Source organism: Notolabrus celidotus, chromosome 6 (genome assembly GCF_009762535.1).
Source record: "Notolabrus celidotus isolate fNotCel1 chromosome 6, fNotCel1.pri, whole genome shotgun sequence".
In the NCBI taxonomy this organism is placed as follows: domain Eukaryota; kingdom Metazoa; phylum Chordata; class Actinopteri; order Labriformes; family Labridae; genus Notolabrus; species Notolabrus celidotus.
In genome coordinates this window covers 19,685,836-19,703,233 of record NC_048277.1, presented here as the reverse complement: position 1 = coordinate 19,703,233, position 17,398 = coordinate 19,685,836, and the positions used below count along the sequence as shown (strand labels likewise).

Sequence of the window (17,398 nt, the reverse complement as noted above, 5' to 3'; positions counted from 1 at the left end):
AAGGTGTGAGTTTGGGGGAAATGAGGACGAATGTGGTTGCATTCATTTTCTCCAAGTTCAAACGAGACGAGGTTTGATGGACTCTGGTGAATGAATATGGCCCTTCTCTGCCCATGAGCACATGGTCATGAGCGTGCACGTCGGTGAGCCTGTGCCTGTGTGACATGCTGCTTCTGGTTTAAGGAACCCACTCTGTGGGCCCTGATGCCTGACCATCAACCATATCTCTTCATCCACTCAAATATCTTCTATTGAGTTCCCCTAATTCCCCCCCCCCCCCCCCTTTTTTTTTTTCCACCCAAAGCATTTAAGTTGATCTCTCCTTTAGTAGCTCTGTTAGCATGTGGCCCTCTCAGGGAGTCATGGGGTGCAGCTCAATAACTCTAATGTACTCTGTTCTCACTGCTCTGTTGTCAGTGATCAGTAACAACCAAACCAATAGCTCAGCAGTGGTGGTGATGATTGGGCTCTTCAGAAAAAAAACAGAGGAGATATTTGAGCAGTCCTCATGAGACTGATGAAACACACCCATGGTCCAGCCTTAATAATATGATGAAGGCTCAATGCTTTTAAATTAAGAATCATAAATCATTTTCACACCTATTGAAATGGCTTTTTTAATGTAATTGCTCTTTTATTAGCTTGCCAGATTTTATTTCTATAGTCACATAATTAAGAATAGGTAGCCTTATGCTGCAGCAGTCACCTATGTCCTTTCTGTTAGTTCATCTAACTAAAAGGAAATATTGTGTTGAAAGAAATGCTATAATTTTTGATAATGTGCACTTGACCATTGACTATGCCTTCATCATCATCCTCCAACATCATTCTCAACATCACTTTGTTCCACAGATAGTTGTTTTTTGCTTGCTTTGATACACCATTTAACCCATGAACCGTCAGACACCTAAACTGTAATGTTTTCTGTCTTCTCTTTTATTCTGGTAAATTAAATCAGTAAGAGTAGAGACCAGCTCAGATACAGACTTTGTCATATTTACTGTAATGTCTTCTTAATTGTGCTACTTCAATCTTATTGTAATTTTGATAGATTATTTAGCCGATTATTTCACCGTTTTTAAAGAAAGCTGTCTGATTTCAGAATTCGGTGTTTTGCAGATGAGCCAGAGACTCGGGACGCCTGGTGGGAGGAGATCCGCCAGGAGATTAAATCTCATGCCAAAGCTCTCGGGTGCCATGCTGTTGTGGGGTACAGTGAGAGCACTAGCATCTGGTGTGTAGAACAAACCAACGTCTTCATCTTTTATTCTTTGCTTCTCCTGTAGTTGAAGTTTTCTTGCTTCATCCATTGAATCAGTTTGATATAAAACAACACACATCTCCTATCCACAAGCAGTGTTAATTTTGGCGGCTATTTTAGATTTAATCTTCGTCTTAGTCTTAGACGAAAATGCCTGTTAGTTTTAGTCCACATTTAGTCTTTTCAGCCCTTTATAGTTTTAGTCTAGTGTTAGTCGACGAAAACTCAAACATTTTAGTCTTTGATTTTTGCCAAAACATTTTCACTCTTTAAATAATTCATGTAGTCGATCAGATCCCGGTATCAGGGTTATACCAAGTTAAAATCGTCAACATTTCAATCCTTAACACTTTTGCTTGTGTAATATCTTAAGTTAAATAATTCAGCCTGTCCCTGCAAAAAAATCTAAAGAAAACATTCTTGATGTGACCACTGTGACTGTATTTTGATTCTCTTGACTCAAAGAAAAATGCCATGAAAGGGCTGTATTACACATTTACAACGGTCCTTGAATGCACCTGCAGTGACGTGCACTGGACAGACAGTCAGTTCACGGCACTCTGAAATGCATCTGCATCTTTCAACAAGGAGTTGATCAAAACTTACTAAATTTGTCTGATGTTTCACCAAACTGGATTAAATCAAGCTCTACACGCAGAGCTTTTTACGGTAATAGCATCAAAAACATCAAACGTCAGATATTAAACAGACGTCCCCCGGTTGTGTTAGTTGTGTTGGTTGTCACTGATACACACCGGGGGTAAAAAAATCCTCATTAAGATGAGACAGATGCATTCTTAAAGCACACCTGCTGCAGGTAGAGACCAAGCTAACACTGCGCCCCTCAGATTATAACTCAGCCTGTCACAGAATGCATCACTTTTATTTCTAAAGATTAGACGCAAAGCAGGGGGAACATGGATTTTGAATGTCCGATGGTCCGCCACTAATGTTTCGTCTCGTCATCGCCTCGACAACAAATCAAAACATATGTTTGCAGAGTTTTTATTATCAGTGATGCACTTTAGCTCGTCATTGTCTCGTTCTCGTCAGGAAAAAATGAGTCGTTGACGAACATTTATCGTCATAATTTCGTAATGAAATTAAACACTGATCACAACATCTTTCTGTTTGTTCCCTTTTGATCTGTCAATCTACCCCTAAACACAGCGAGGAGGTGTGGCATCCTGTCAGCTTCAGGTACAGCAGCCATCCTCAACCCTCGGTACATGCGCGAAGGCTGCCTGGACATTGGGATACCAGACCACAGGTTGTTATGATTCAGAAATGTCCTCTTATGTGTAAAGTGTATATCAGTGCAGATATGGATTACGCTGACACCAGATGGTGTGTGTTGTTTGCCAGGTTTGAGGAGCCGTCTCCCCCAAGCTGTGGCTTCTGTCACATCCCATATGATGAGCTCAACATGCCCTTCCCTGCTCAGCTCACCTACTGTTATCACTGTAGACGACAAAAGGTCTCAAATATATTTATTTATATCTTTGTTTGTCCACTGTATCAATAGAATTTTGTGAAAAAGTTTGTATTGATTGTATGGTCCTATTTTGCGAAAGGTTCCTGATGTGCTGTTCACAACAATCGACCTGCCGTCAGATGCGTCAGTCACAGGGAAGGGCTGTCTTATCCAGGCTAGGTAATCTCCTCAATGTAAAGTCTCAAGCTACCTCAAACTGCCTGCTACCATTGGAATTGTAACTCTGGCTTTTCAGTCACAAACCCTGTCTTCTGAAATATTCTTCAAGTGTCAAAAGTTTGTTTAAATGTCACTTTTGCATGAATTGAGTGAACGCCATCGTTTTGTCTTCTAGACTGTGTCGACTAAAGAAGAAAGGCCAAGGGGAAGGGAACGCGACGGCCATCTCCAACCTGCTGCCTTTCATGGAATATGAGCTGCACACACAACTGATGAACAAACTGAAGCTGCGGAGCATGAACGCTCTGTTTGGCTTACAGATACAGATCAGTGTCGGAGAGAACATGCTCCTGGGTCTGGCTGTAGGTTGACAGTCATAAAAGGTCAGCTGCTTAAATTAGCAGTACAGGTTTTGTTGCGACACTGTCATTAAAATATGTCTGTGTGCGTGTTCAGTCTGCTACAGGTGTGTACCTGACCGCCCTTCCGGCACAGGGGCATCCAGATCGCAGGGAAAACTCCTGGTGACCTAACCAACGAGCACCACGTCTCGACCATCCAAAAACGGATCAATGACACCATAGCCAAGAACAAAGAGCTCTATCAAATAAACCCTCCGGTGAGATGCACATCACAAGCCACACGGACAGTTACTCATTCATACCTTCAAATTAGGCTCCTGCAGTGTTTACTGTCAACACTACAGAAGACACTGACAAACTGTGTCCCCATTAGTTCTGGAGATAGAGTGCTTTTTGGTTTTGTGTTGGAAAATCAGAATCTGATCATTCATAAATGTTTAAAGTCATTTGATTATCCATATTATATACCAGAGGTGTGGACTCAAGTACACGACTTAAACTCAAGTCGGACTTGATGACTTTGGACTCGACTTGACAATATCATCAAAGACTTGGAACTCAACTTGGACTTTGGCATAAATGACTTGAAAATACTTGAGATTTTGAGCTTTAGATGAGTTGAACTGACTGTACAACGTCTCCAGAATGTCCATTTGTTGTTGCAGCGCTTCGCACTGATTATATCCTGAGTGCTAGGTCAGAACTCTTTTTCTGTGCGATTAAGTTCTGTCACTCGCACTTGAGTTTTCTACCTCTTTCAACAAATGTCAATAGAGTCTCAACTCAACTTTATTTATATAGCACCTTTCATACATAAAAACATGCAGCCCAAAGTGCTTCACAGAATAACAGAGACAGGAAACAACAGCAATGGTAAAATTATAAAAGGCATGATTATAAATAAAATACTTAAAAAAAAAAGAAAACCAGTACAGTAAATGATAAAATAAGTAAGAGTGGAAAGAAAAGTTAAAATAAGGTATTGTTAACAAGATCGGGTGAATACAAGAAATGAATAGATAAATAAATGCTTAATTTTATAAATAAGATAAATAAATGTTAAAACAATGATTTAAATTATATTGATTAAATTAATAATAAAAATAATGCAGTCCAGGGCTAAAATAAACTACTCCAAATTAAAAGCTAGATTAAAAAGGTTAGTCTTAAGTTTACTTTTAAAAACACCCAGAGAGCTCGCCGCTTTGATGTCCAGAGGCAAGAGTTCCATAGCTTAGGGGCATAAAAACAGAAAGCTCTCTCTCTCTCTTTCTGTGAGACACACGAGGAACATTTAAAAGGGAAGCATTCAAGACCTCAGTGATCAGGCTGGAACATAAAATGACAGATCAGTGATGTATGGAGGAGCAAGGCTGTTGAGCGCTTTAAAAACAAGTAAAATAACTTTAAAATCAATTCTAAAAGAAACGGGGAGCCAGTGCAGAGTTTTTAAAAGAGGGATTATGTGATCACCTTTCTTTTTCCTTGTTAATACTCTGCAGCAGCATTCTGAACAAGCTGCAGTTTCTTGACTGACTTTTTAAAAAGGGAGTTGCAGTAGTCAATGCGGCTAGTAATAAAAGCATGAATTAAAATTTCGGCAACTTTCTGCAATAAAAAAGGTCGGACTTTTGCAATGTTTCTAGGACGATAAAATGAAGTACTTACGACCTTGTTAAAATGAGCATCAAAATTAAAATCAGAATCTAAAACCACTCCAGGGTTTGTGACCTTTGATTTAATTTGACTGTTAAAATCTCCCAGTCTCCTGTCTGGAGTCAATGTAAACACAGAATGAAAACCATTTTCTCTTTTTCTGTGACTAAGTCTAGTCACACGGTTTTATTTATTTAAAAAAATAAAATAATTAAAAATGCATTCATTGTATTTGTCAAATTTGATAGATTGTTACATCGTTAAAATGGCATTTTATTTGGTAAACAATGCTTATGACTCGTAAGGACTCGAAAATGTCAAGCCTATGACTTCAGACTTGACTCGACTTGTCTTGTCTTTACTTGAGACTTGACTTGAGACTTGGGATTAAAGACTTGAGACTTACTTGAGACTTGCAAAACAATTACTTTCTCCCACCTCTGTTATATACTGTAGTTGTGTGTTAATGTAGAAAACTGCATTCACACATTCAATATTTCCAGTGTGAGTGTGGCAAATATTCTTGCTACCCCAGATTTTATTTCAAGTTAACTAGGTTTGTTTTACACAATGACTCTTTTACACATTTGACACAGGTTGATAATGATGGCTATAAGTGTCTCTGATTTAGTGGTGAAATTGTCTGCATAATCATATTTTATCCATTATGTAGTCGTCTTTGTGGATCCTGATAAACTTACCCCTCTTGTCTCTCTCTGGTCGTTAAAGAAGTTATTTGCCCTGGACCCTGAGGTGTTCTGCGGCATAAACATGGTACTGAACACGGCGACCTTTAGCTGTGAGACACAGCAAAGCATGACAAATACTTCACTATTAATCGCAATACTACACCACTTTTAGTACAACTGTATAACAGCTCTTAACTGGGAAGAAGGGATGATGTGTAACCCACTACAGAGTCACCTCTCGAGGGCAACTCACTGTAGACTTAATCTAGTGTTCTTGTATTGTGACCATCTGCCCTGCCCATTCACACTCTCACCTGTGTATGCTTGTGTGTGTGTATGTGTGTTTGCACCATTCCTTACTGTCCCAGATCCATATTCTAATTAACACCAGCCATGTGTTGAAATGGTGCAGCTGACTGGTTACTTGAGTGAGCGTGGGCATGTGGTGTGTTTTTTTATTAACATAGTCTTTCTACTAGAGGACAGATGTGACATGCAGATGTGGGCTTCTGCTGCTGTGGTGTTCTGGTGCTCACTTTGACGTCTCATCTGATCAAGGCTTGTGTTTCTTTCTCTGCTAACAGGAGCTGACAGAGGAACTGGTTGGTTCTCCGATTCCTGAGCCAAGGCAAAGATCCAGACTTTTCCGCTCCCACTCTGAAAGCTCAGATGAACTTTCAGAACTGGACCTCTCCCATGGCAAGAAGGATGCCTTTGTCCTAGAGGTATAATATCTTAACAACTTTAAAATGAAAATCATATCAGGGTTCCCACGCATCCTGGAAAACCTGGAAAACAGTTGACCAGTTTTCCAGTACTGGAAAACACTTGGAAAATGGAGAAAAAGTCAAATGTCCTTGAAAATCACATATTATATTAATAATAATAAAGTTCATTTATAAAGCAATTATCAAAACAGACGTTACAAAGTGCTTTACATCATAAAAACCCACAATAAAGAGGACAAAGCATGGGAAGGGGGTATATGGGCTGGAGAGACAATTTATTGTCCTGGAAAATTATTCCAACATGACTGCGTGCGACCTGGAACTAAGAAAACATCCCCATTCATTGAAAGCTGATTGCACACTGTGCTGGAAAAGACAGCAACACAGACCGACACAGAGCTCAGTTACCATACTGTAGCTAGTAGGAGCGCAAACTCCTGACAGTGAAAACAAATGGAACAAAAGAGCGACACAGCTGCACAGAAACTGCACATTGTAGACATGGTTGATCACAACAGACATCGCCACGCAGGAAGACAGTTTAAACTTTTTTAAATCTCTGAGAGACCTTCAAGTACAGAGTGCGTCTGGTATACCGGTGCAATTTTTCTGTAGTTTAGGGTAACTCAAATAAACATTTTTATTTGAATGTGACATTTACTTTGTTTTATATTGACCACTTTGCTGGATGAATATCCATGATCAAGCAGGTATATTTTGAGTTAGAGTTGAGTTGAGAAACATTTGTGGCCATTTCTGTCATTCAGTTCTATTTAGGTCAATTTCTGCACTGATCCATTGATTATTATTAATATTATTTATTCAGTAAGGCAGCTTCCAGATTCCTTTGCTGGCGTTTTTTCTTTTATAATTAGCTAATTTTATATTTTTTGAGAAAAGAGAAAGCTGAGATGAGAGTTCCCCATCATTATTACTTGGTTATTTAGTAACTGAATTTAGACTGTCATGCCAGCTTGATCATCGCTGAAAATGTCCTGGGAAATGATCTCTGGAAAAGAGTGGGAACCCTGATCATATGTTGCTGTCTTCAGGGGCAAGAGTAAGCATTCACTTTCATTCCCACAGATTGATGACACTGACGCTGTGGAGGACATCCACTCCCTCCTCATTGATGCCTCTCCTCCCGCAGGTATCTTCTACTACTTCTCTACTCACTCCACAGCAGTACAGTCAAAGTTACACACTGCACATGCTCAGTCAGAAATCTCCTCATTAGAGCCAGGAACTTGTAACTGTCATTAATATTCTGTGGCATTTCCTTTTTTACTCCCAGGTTTCTACAGCTGTAACACTGAGGTCATGCCTGGGATTAACAACTGGACATCGGGAGTTCAGGTTATTCTTGATACAGTGTTACTTCCTTCACTTACTTTGTTGTATATGCCAAACCTTAGTTATAAATAAACATTATATTTCGGGGGCCTATAAAAGAGTGTACATTGTGCGGCTGTGTTTCTATAACTGTCTTCCAGATGTTTACATCGGTGAGGGTCTTCAGGTTGAGTAATGCAAATCTAACTAACCAAGGCCTGAACAAGATCTTTACTGATCTTTGTGAGAATCTGCTAAAGGTAAGAAAGAAATCACAATATATGTATCGCCTGTATTTCTTTTTCTAAGCAGCACTTTCCAGTGTTTTACTGCCTGTGATGGTTTTTGTTTACATTTTAAATGACAAGCTAAAAGTCTGATCATTGTGTTTTGTTGCAGAGTTTCTACTTCAAGTTGCGCTCGATGATTCCCTGCTGCCTTTGTCATCTTAACTTTACTGTAGCAGTGCCAGAAGAAGAACTTATACAGGTGAGAGAGAGTTCACTTTTCCTGATTTTGTGAAACTTCATTAAATAAGGGTTGGTTGTTGTCGAAAAGATGGGAGCAGAGAATGTCACTTTATGATTTCTATCTGCTCTCCCTCTGTATCATCTCTGGTTGATGACTGATAATAATGTGTGATGACTGACTTAAACTTCATGTGGTGTGTTGTAGGCGGGTTTAAGGGTTGGGTTTGTCTTTTTTTCTCATTTTATTCTTTGCTTCTCTATTTTTGATCTCTTTGTATGTTGCAAAAATCTTCAATAAAGAATCAGTGTTTCCTTGTGTATATAAAAAAGGGTTGATAGTAAAATTAGAACTTTTCTTAAAACTGTTCCCCTGTGTGTCTGTCCTCATCCAAGGTCGCAGTGACAGCCGTTGCCATGACATTTGACAAAGACCAGACTCAGGAGAAGCAAGCAGAAAAGCCCATCACAAAAGGTTGGTCCTTTTTGAGCAGTGTTTATTTCAGGGACTTTTAGTGTGTTTGCTTTTAACATTAAAAAAAACAGTTATAATACCTTGTGTTCAAACATTTTACAGCAGCTTTGCTTACTTTCTAGCTTTAATCTTTTCTGACTTTAATCTCAGAATTCTGACTTTTTTTCCTCATAATAATAATAAAAAAATTGTACCTTCATTTTTTTTTTTCTTCCCGTGGCCCTAATCCTCTTCCGTATGACAGCACTGCAAATAGATTGTTATATTTTAATTCCTTAATTTAAGCAACACTTTACTTGCCCCATAGCATAAACATGCACTTTGTAACAGGGCCATTTATGTTAAACCACTACAGTGTAGTAAGTTGAACATTAGTCAACCTGAGTCCCTTGTTTGTATTGTTTTTGGCAAGGAAGATTCCGATAAAAGCAGCACAGCAATTACAGTTGAAATATAAAAAAACACAGTAAAGAGAGGACAGAGAAACTAGAAACAGATAGAGAGCAGTACAACCCACCAAATTTGACCACAGCCATCAGTTACACAGATTTTTGCAGGGGGCTTACATTTTTTAAGGTTATAGTATATGTATTTGTTAGCAGTCAAATCAATGATAGATGAATATCAAAACCTGTCCAGAGGTTTTATCTTCTGTATGTTTTCTCTAAAAATCTCTGAGTCCAATAGTCAAGGGGTAACTGTGCTGCAAGAGGCAAATATGAATATTCAACACGCCTTGAAAGTGCATGAAGAAACACAAAAGGCTTTAAGAGTTTGTCTCAGTAGTAGTGCATCACAGCAACATGACTGTCCCTTCCAGATCAGGGAACATCCCCTCTGTTGTATTTCTATGTTTGAAATGTATCTGACTCTGTGTGACCTTCAGGATCTGGTGAGACTGAAGAGCAGTTGCAGTTTCCCTTGGAGTTGTGTGCAGACTCTCCCATCGCCAACACTCAGCCACCATCCAAAATCTCAGGTAACCTTAGGACTTCTGTTTGTATCTCTACCTCCTCCTCTGCCCTGTTCTCACTAACAGGCATTGCCCCCTCTCCTCAACTAACGCTTTAGGTACAGTCTGTTTATTCACTCCAGCTGCAAAACTCTGCAACAATCAGCTGGTTATGGTTCATTCAGAAGGTAAATAAACAACAGTGGTGTAATCATAGCCCCTACGAGACAGTGTGATGGTGTCTAGATGAGACGTCATGCTTCTAACACAGCTTAGCTCACTTTCCCTCAATGCCTCAACAAGAACACCCTAGAAAGTACTGATAATAGAAGACGCTTTTTGATGTACGAAACTTTTAGATTCAGGTGAAGCAACATAACGTACTGTGTTACCACCTTGGGACAGTCAGGAGTCAACTTCTAACTTCTTTTCACTCTCTGTTAAATGCAAAGATAGACCTTTTTGTGTTTTGTGTGTGTGTGTGTACGTGCGACAGGTGTCCCAGAGAGTGCAAATGTTTCATCTCGAGGTAAGCCTGCGTCTCCTCAACCATATCCCCATGCCCCATCTCCCTGCTACCGAAACTACTACACTGCCCTGTTTTGACTTTTCATCCTTTAGTCTCAGACGGTTACCGTGCACTGCTCCCAAACCTCATCCACTTTTGTTCTTTTCTGTTTGTTATATTGTGTCCTGTTTTTTTTATTTTGTTTCCTTGTTGTTTTTTTTGTTCGTTTTTCTCTTGTTGTCGTTGTTGCGTTGTGTATGTCTCGGGTGTGGGCCATGTGTTTGTGTGTGTACGTGTGTGTTTGTTCTCTCCAGCTGCCTCCGTTGATTACGGTTCCTTTGCAGACAGATGCAGCACCTGGCTAGAGCTGCTTAGGCTGAAAGCTCACACCATAAGACGAGGATCAGTTAAGACAAGTAGGAGGACACAGTCTCTAGCACACTCTGGTGACCACAAATACATAACACAGTTTTTACAAGCAATCCCACACACCCACACACATGTGCTCGCATACGCTCAAACACCCCTCCATGCATGCCGCTGGGGGGCGGAGCATCGTAAAAAAAAAAAATCAAGCTCCAGCTATTTTTTGCTAGAGTGTGAAAGTTGAAGCGCCGCCCCTCCAGAAGGATCAGCAAATCAGCAGCTTGGCTTGGAAATGCCTGTAGCCGTGGTAACCCTGATGAATAGGAAAAGGTTATTTTGCTTTCAGCAAGCTTGTTCTTCCCTTGATCTATCAGCACTTTGATCACAGTTACAACAAGAAGTCTTTTGATTTGTACCTGCATTTGCATCAGTGAATCTATTTCTGTTGGAGAAGACATGACATGAGTTACAGATCAAATATACATGAATAAATCTGGTAGAGATCACAGTGGCGTGGGGTTTGGCAATGCTTTCTGCAGGATGTTGTATGATTTTCAGTCCTGTGTGCACTGTGAGTGAACTACAGTCTAATGTGTGGCTCTGAAGGTTCCTGGTTTGATGGATGTAAAAGCCACATCAGGTAAAACATTTTTGCCGTAAAATGATGGAGCACCTTTCACACTCTGGCTCGTGTATGTGCTCAGCTCAGCTCATAGCTGTCTCTGTCCGTCTTCATTTCTCAAACCTCTTTCAAAAAATTCAAACAGACAAATAGTCTTTCATGTACTCTACCTCACTGTACTGCAAATACTGTATTCACACATATAAACGTACACAGCTGTGCCCAGGTCTGTCTGTCCGTCTGTCTGCAGACACTGTGTAAATGTCTTGTCTGTTTGCTTCCGCTGCATGTCATGCATGGCAGCATAAGCTATCTTACTGTTACTGATTGTCTTGGCACTACGCATCCACAACACTGCATGTCAGGTGACACATGTACCTCAGAATACTGACTCACTCATGAACAAGTCTACACTTGTGTTGCTCCTAATGTGCAAACGCCAGCAGCGTTGCATTTTTTTGCATGCACATTCCACATTCACATTTGGTTCTGCTTTACACATTTGCTTATGTTTTTTCAACATTTTTTGAGTTTTTTTGTTGTTTCTCCATTCTCTTTTGCCTCTTTTTTTCCCTCCCTCCTCTCTTGTTCCTTTTCATATTTCCCTCTTTTGGACGTACCCTCCTATGAAAATACAGTCTCATCTTTGGAGCGCTCCAGTCCGCTGCCTGATGGACGTTCCCGCTCTCTGCGATCCACACGCTCATTTGGGGGCAGTTCAGTCACTGTGGTGAAGATGACGCCGCTGTCGTTCCTTCCGGGGACACGCATCATTAAATACCTCGGGATCATCAACATGTTTTTTATTCGAGAGACTACTTCATTGCGAGAGGTACGACTACAAAGACAGGTAAAAAAGAAAAAAGTCCCAAGGATCAGCATTTTTGCAAAGTGTTGACATGCCTGTATTTGTGTGTTTGTCTGCTGCAGGAAGGCGGTGTCAGTGGCTTCCTCCACTCATTCATTGCAGAGGTGTTTGCGATGGTTCGAGCTCATGTAGCAGCCCTGGGTGGCAATGCAGTAGTGTCTTACAGCATGAAAGAGTGTGTGTTTATGGAAAATCCAAACAAGAACCAGGTACTCACACACACTTGTGAAAACAAACTCATGAACACACATGAAGTGAAGTATTTTACTCTCCATTTCAAAATAAGAGCACAGACAGCTTCTCAAAGCCTCTTTAAAGCTGGGGTTGGTAGTCACGGAAAACTAGCATGAATTTGAATGTAGCATTTCCTCAGGACTCCGTCTAACCCCTCCCCCCTCCCCTCGGAGCTCCTCCGAAACAACGCCTCAGCTCACATGCACGAGCGCTGCTGATTCATGACCATACGATCGTGACTGATTCAAAACCGGTCCTCACCAAAACATTATCATGGTGAAAGTTAAAAACACAAACAAACATGGCTACTTTTAGTACTCACAACTGTCATGCTAGCATTATCCAGTTGGACCCGTGACACGATATCAGGAGAAACGGTATAACACATATAATACTGTAACAACTCTACTGTTTGTTAAACGTGTTCAGTGTAGATGCTCTTAATTCCTACAGTGTTGACAGTTAGCGAAGGCATCAGGAAAGGTTTAGAGTGTGTGAGCGGGAGAGAGGAGAGACAAGAGGAGAAGTTCTTCATTCATTCAAACATTGATTGTTGCTTTGTTGGTTGGCGAGCTCACGGCCGACAGTGACCGGTTAGTAAAGATCAACGTGTTCACGAATCGGCTCGTCATCCCTACAGCATCCGGAGGGACGCTACAGTACATATACATTTTCTGTAGGACTTACTGAATGTCATTAATTCTTTTGCTTGTCAGAGCCCCTGTGGTGAGAGTTTTTTAGACTCTGATCCGGACTACAGTCCTGAGCAAAGCACCTCATTGGGTCAGAGGGGACAGGTCCGATGTCGAGTGAGAGAGGCAGTAAATAGAGTCAGGGGAAGCAGAGGCAGGGGACGGGGAGTGCACGCCGGAGAAATGTACGCGTAGGAAGCGGGCAGAACGGCAGAACGGCAGGACAGGATTTGATTGGTTTAAAATTTTGGACCCCAAAAACGGGGTTTGGTTGGTGTTTTCCCAGGTTTACTCCGGCTGTAGATTGGAGTTTTTTTCGCTCTATTTTAAGAACACATTATGTATTGATTGCCATCAGGACATAAAGATCATTTTAACCATTATAAACATAAAGTGTATCTAAATCTGACTACCAACCCCAGCTTTAAACCTCACATTCCACAGTGTTCTTGTTGTTTAATCCTTCTGTCTTTGTCCCCCCTTGCAGGCTCAGTGTCTCATCAACGTGAGTGGTGATGCTGTCATATGTGTCAGGGAAACAGACTCCGAGTCCACTCCTTCAACAACAAGTACTGGACAGAGCTGCACTAGCGCAACAGAAGGCGCTACATGACAGTGAATCACTGAACCCTTGCTTTGTCTGCAGGACGCACAATCTGAGCAAACACACTTCCTGGGTCCAGCCGTCCAAGTATGAGTCAATCGTGTCTGCCTTAATACTGTGTAAAAGATCCAAAGGTTTGGACACAGGTAATAAAGGACAAGTGCTCATGCACATTCAAAAATATGCAGTCTGAGTTGATATAAGAGTGCAGGACGTTCCTCTTGTTGAATGAGGTAATCTGAAAGTGTTGAAAACATTTGTGGTAAAACCTACAGCCAAAGCCTCCCCACAATGTATTGACAACCGTCCTTTGCGTGTCAAGACAAGTGACGCTTGAGGCAGCTATGACAAATATGTCCGTCCACAGTTCACAGTTGTTCAGAGTAATTAAATGGACATGCCAAAAGGGACGCACATCAAATAGTGTAAAATTCTCAGTCCAGTGTTAGGTTCTGTATCCAGTAACCTGCAGGTTAAAGACCCGTCTGTTAGGTCACTTTTGACTGGCCATATAAAACCTGTATCAAGCAAGGCATGTATTCTATTTGTAAAAATCTGGTGTGCTTCCTCTGAAAGGTTGTTTCAGCCTAAATTGAAAATTGTGAAGCTACAATCCAAACAATTTGACAAACATGTGGTGTCATTTTTTTTTTTATAGTTAACTAATGATAAACAAAGATGTGTTTTTTATTCCACTAATTGTTTAACATAATAGTTGTTCGCATTATTGCTTACACATACTAGACCCTAAAGATAATCAAATGTCTTTGTGAAGCATCACAACTTCCCAGAATACCAATTTGTGTTCAATGAGTGACTCGTCAATGTAGGGGCAGAAAAAATAAGTAAAACATATTTTTATAGGGCAATATTTTTTATAAACAACAACCATTACTCTTATCCCTGTGCTTATGTACTATTCAAAACTGTTCGATTAGTATTTTTATCCCAAAAAATGCTTAAAGTGAGTGTGCAAAGGGTGATGGGCATAATGATGGATACATGAATTGAACATAAATGGAATATTTCACAGGATATGTTCTTTTGAGTGTGCTCTGGAGGATTTAATCCGTATGTGTGTGTGCACTTGGGCAAACCTTTTTCAAGCCTCAACACTGTCTCTTTAAAAAGTCTTGTTCTGAGAAATAGTCATGCTACTGATATGTCCAACATTTCTGTTCGATACTGAAAAAAGCATCTTCTGGGTGCTACCTGAAGACAAACAGAGTAAATGTTCTCTTAAATCAGATTTTAGTATTTTTGTAATTTAAAATGTATAAAACCTACTGCTTACTTGCCTGTACAATGAATTTCTGGTGTTTTGACTGGCTGTCAGAGAATTAGTGGTACTCTTATTGTGGTCAGTTTATGATACTATGTCTAAAACTTGAATGTACATATTTAGATGCTCTTGCTTTCTGACTTGCAGCATGCAGACCCACTTTTATTGCCATAAATCTGTTTGCTTGCTTGCCTGGTAACTCTTGCACAATAAACTCAGATGAACCAAGATGCCTTCATTTGATTATCAACTTTGCTGTGAGAGAACAGAATCTGTCATGGTTGACGAGAATTATAATTGATGACACTTCAGGCCGCAAGAAATATACAGTTGTGCTCATAAGTTTACATACCCTGGCAGAATTTATGATTTCTTGGGTAGTTTCTGTTGTCATTACGATATAAAAAACATGAACAGTTGTTTGACAATTAATGGCTTCACCCAACCACTAACCATGAGTGAAATTTTTTTTTTTTCTCTTATCATTCATATTCTCTGAAAAATGGCCAAAAAAATCACAAATTCTGCCAGGGCATGTAAACTTATGAGTTGAACTGTAACTGATTGTGCTGAGGTGCTCTCTTTCTTTATTTTAGAGTGAATATCAGCTTGGTGTTTTTTTTTTTTAAATCTGTCTTTTTGGGATATATTTTTACCTCATGTGTTTCAGCAATTGGTCAGACTTTATTTTTCAAATTATATATAAAACTTTGTGGTTGCAGAATTAATCAAGGACAGCCTAACACTATGTAGGAGAAATGTTAGGTGGTACGTTTTTTTTTTTAATCTCTAATGTTGAACGACTTTTCGTGTTTCTTTTCTAAACCAGCATATCATTTGTAAAAGACAAAAGTGTGTGGAAGGTGAGAGGGGATGAGAAAATATTTAAGCCAGGGGAGTCAAACCTGCGGCCCGCGGGCCAAAACTGTCCCGCCAGAGGTTCGAATCCAGCCAGAGGTTCGAATCCGGCCCTCGGAACGACTTTGCAAAGTGAAAAAATCACAGAGAAGACATTAACTGCAATATTTAAATAAAAGTAACTACTAATTAAGATTTGTCCTCTGGGGGTTGCATATAATCATAGTGCTGACGGAGCGCACCTGAACAGCACTTTTTTTCTCCAAGTGAGAAAATAGATGAGTTGCTGTTTGCATAATCTGGTTGAGATTCATAAAGACTTTTTAGAGCACTACAAGATTATCCACTAACTACGAATACTAGCACGAGACCCCTGCATACAACACTGTTCATGCTGGAGCTGAGGGGTCCAAAATAGTCAACTTTACCTTGTTCATTATTATAATCTATCTGTTCTTTTGATGTAAACATTACACTCTGTGTCAGGTGAATGGATAACCTGTGTATTTGGTGTGTTCGCAGCAGGTTTCAGGGCTTAGACAGTAAAATATTCAGCCCACTATGAGACTGATCATGACAAAAAATCTAATAGCTGTTTTTGTAGAAAGATAGTTCATTAAATGTGAACATTTTCAGAATGTACTTTTACTTTTTTTGCACTAAAACAAAGGCAAACATTTGAGTTGTCCTTCTCTATAGGTTATTATGTTATGGTTTTACTGGTCCGGCCTACTTTAGATCAACTTGGGCTGTATGTGTATGGAGCCAAAACGATGACTTTAATGTTTGGTATTGAAAATAAAATTTGGCATTGAAAAAACACACCCTGAAACTGAAAAAAGAAACATTGGCATTGAAACACTTGTATTGTACAAAAAAATGTAACGGCATCAAAGCAGGTATTGGCATTGAAAACATTTCACTGAAGTTAAAATCCCAAACATCAAATGTTATATTATTTAATTTCTAGATTTTTTTGCATTCTTATTTTTTGTTATGTCACTTTTTTTTCAATGACAAATTATTTTTTCGATGACGTTTTTCTGCATTCAAAAAATGCATTCAAAAATAGAAAAAATATCTTTCATTGAAAAAAAAGAGACATCAAATAAATATAATATGATTGTCATTGAATAACATATTAGAATGCAAAAAAATCTAGAAATTAAATAATATAACATTTGATGTCTGTGATTCTAACTTCAGAGAAACGTTTTTAATGCCAATACCTGTTTTGATGCCATTACATTTTTTTTTACAATACAAGTGTTTCAATGCCAATGTTGCCAATATTGATCTAAATGTTGCTTTATTATTTTATTAATTTTAACTGTTATCTTACTCTATTTTTATTTATTTATTTATTTAATTTATCTGCACAGTTTTATTGATACTTTTAGCCTTAGTTTAATTTTTCAACTCTTATTCTTACCCTTTTAAAATCTATTTATTTTAATTATTTGTATTCTTAATTTTGATGCTCTGACTTATTTTGATTACACATTTTATTTTTGCTGTGCATTAGTTTCTATTTTTTTTATTTTATTTTATGTAATTTTAATTGTAATTTTTACTATTATTATTATTAATATTATTATTATTAATAGTAGTAGTAGTAGTAGTAGTAGAAGTAGTAGTAGTGTTAGTATTATTATTATTATTTTCCCCTAATATGTCTTGCCATTGTTTTTATTTATGCTTCTTTCTTGTTTTTCAATCGCTGTAAAGCACTTCGGGTTGCATTTAATTTGTATGAAAGGTGCCATATAAATAAAGCTTGATTGATTG

At 39.1% G+C, this 17,398-nt stretch overlaps 1 protein-coding gene across 1 annotated transcript in view; it reads left to right on the top strand.

Moving 5' to 3' along the window:
* The window catches only part of c2cd5 (C2 calcium dependent domain containing 5), a 29,601-nt gene extending 14,621 nt beyond the window's left edge, over window positions 1-14,980 (top strand). The window contains 19 exon segments of the mRNA XM_034685486.1: window positions 1,120-1,236; window positions 2,432-2,531; window positions 2,627-2,738; window positions 2,836-2,915; window positions 3,091-3,277; window positions 3,372-3,409; window positions 3,411-3,534; window positions 6,207-6,347; window positions 7,437-7,500; window positions 7,645-7,706; window positions 7,844-7,942; window positions 8,082-8,171; window positions 8,546-8,624; window positions 9,511-9,603; window positions 10,073-10,105; window positions 10,399-10,500; window positions 11,711-11,904; window positions 12,003-12,149; window positions 13,354-14,980. Of these exon segments, the coding sequence (XP_034541377.1) occupies window positions 1,120-1,236; window positions 2,432-2,531; window positions 2,627-2,738; window positions 2,836-2,915; window positions 3,091-3,277; window positions 3,372-3,409; window positions 3,411-3,534; window positions 6,207-6,347; window positions 7,437-7,500; window positions 7,645-7,706; window positions 7,844-7,942; window positions 8,082-8,171; window positions 8,546-8,624; window positions 9,511-9,603; window positions 10,073-10,105; window positions 10,399-10,500; window positions 11,711-11,904; window positions 12,003-12,149; window positions 13,354-13,479 (1,988 nt within the window). The 3' untranslated portion in view covers window positions 13,480-14,980.
* Window positions 14,981-17,398: the final 2,418 nt, after the last annotated feature.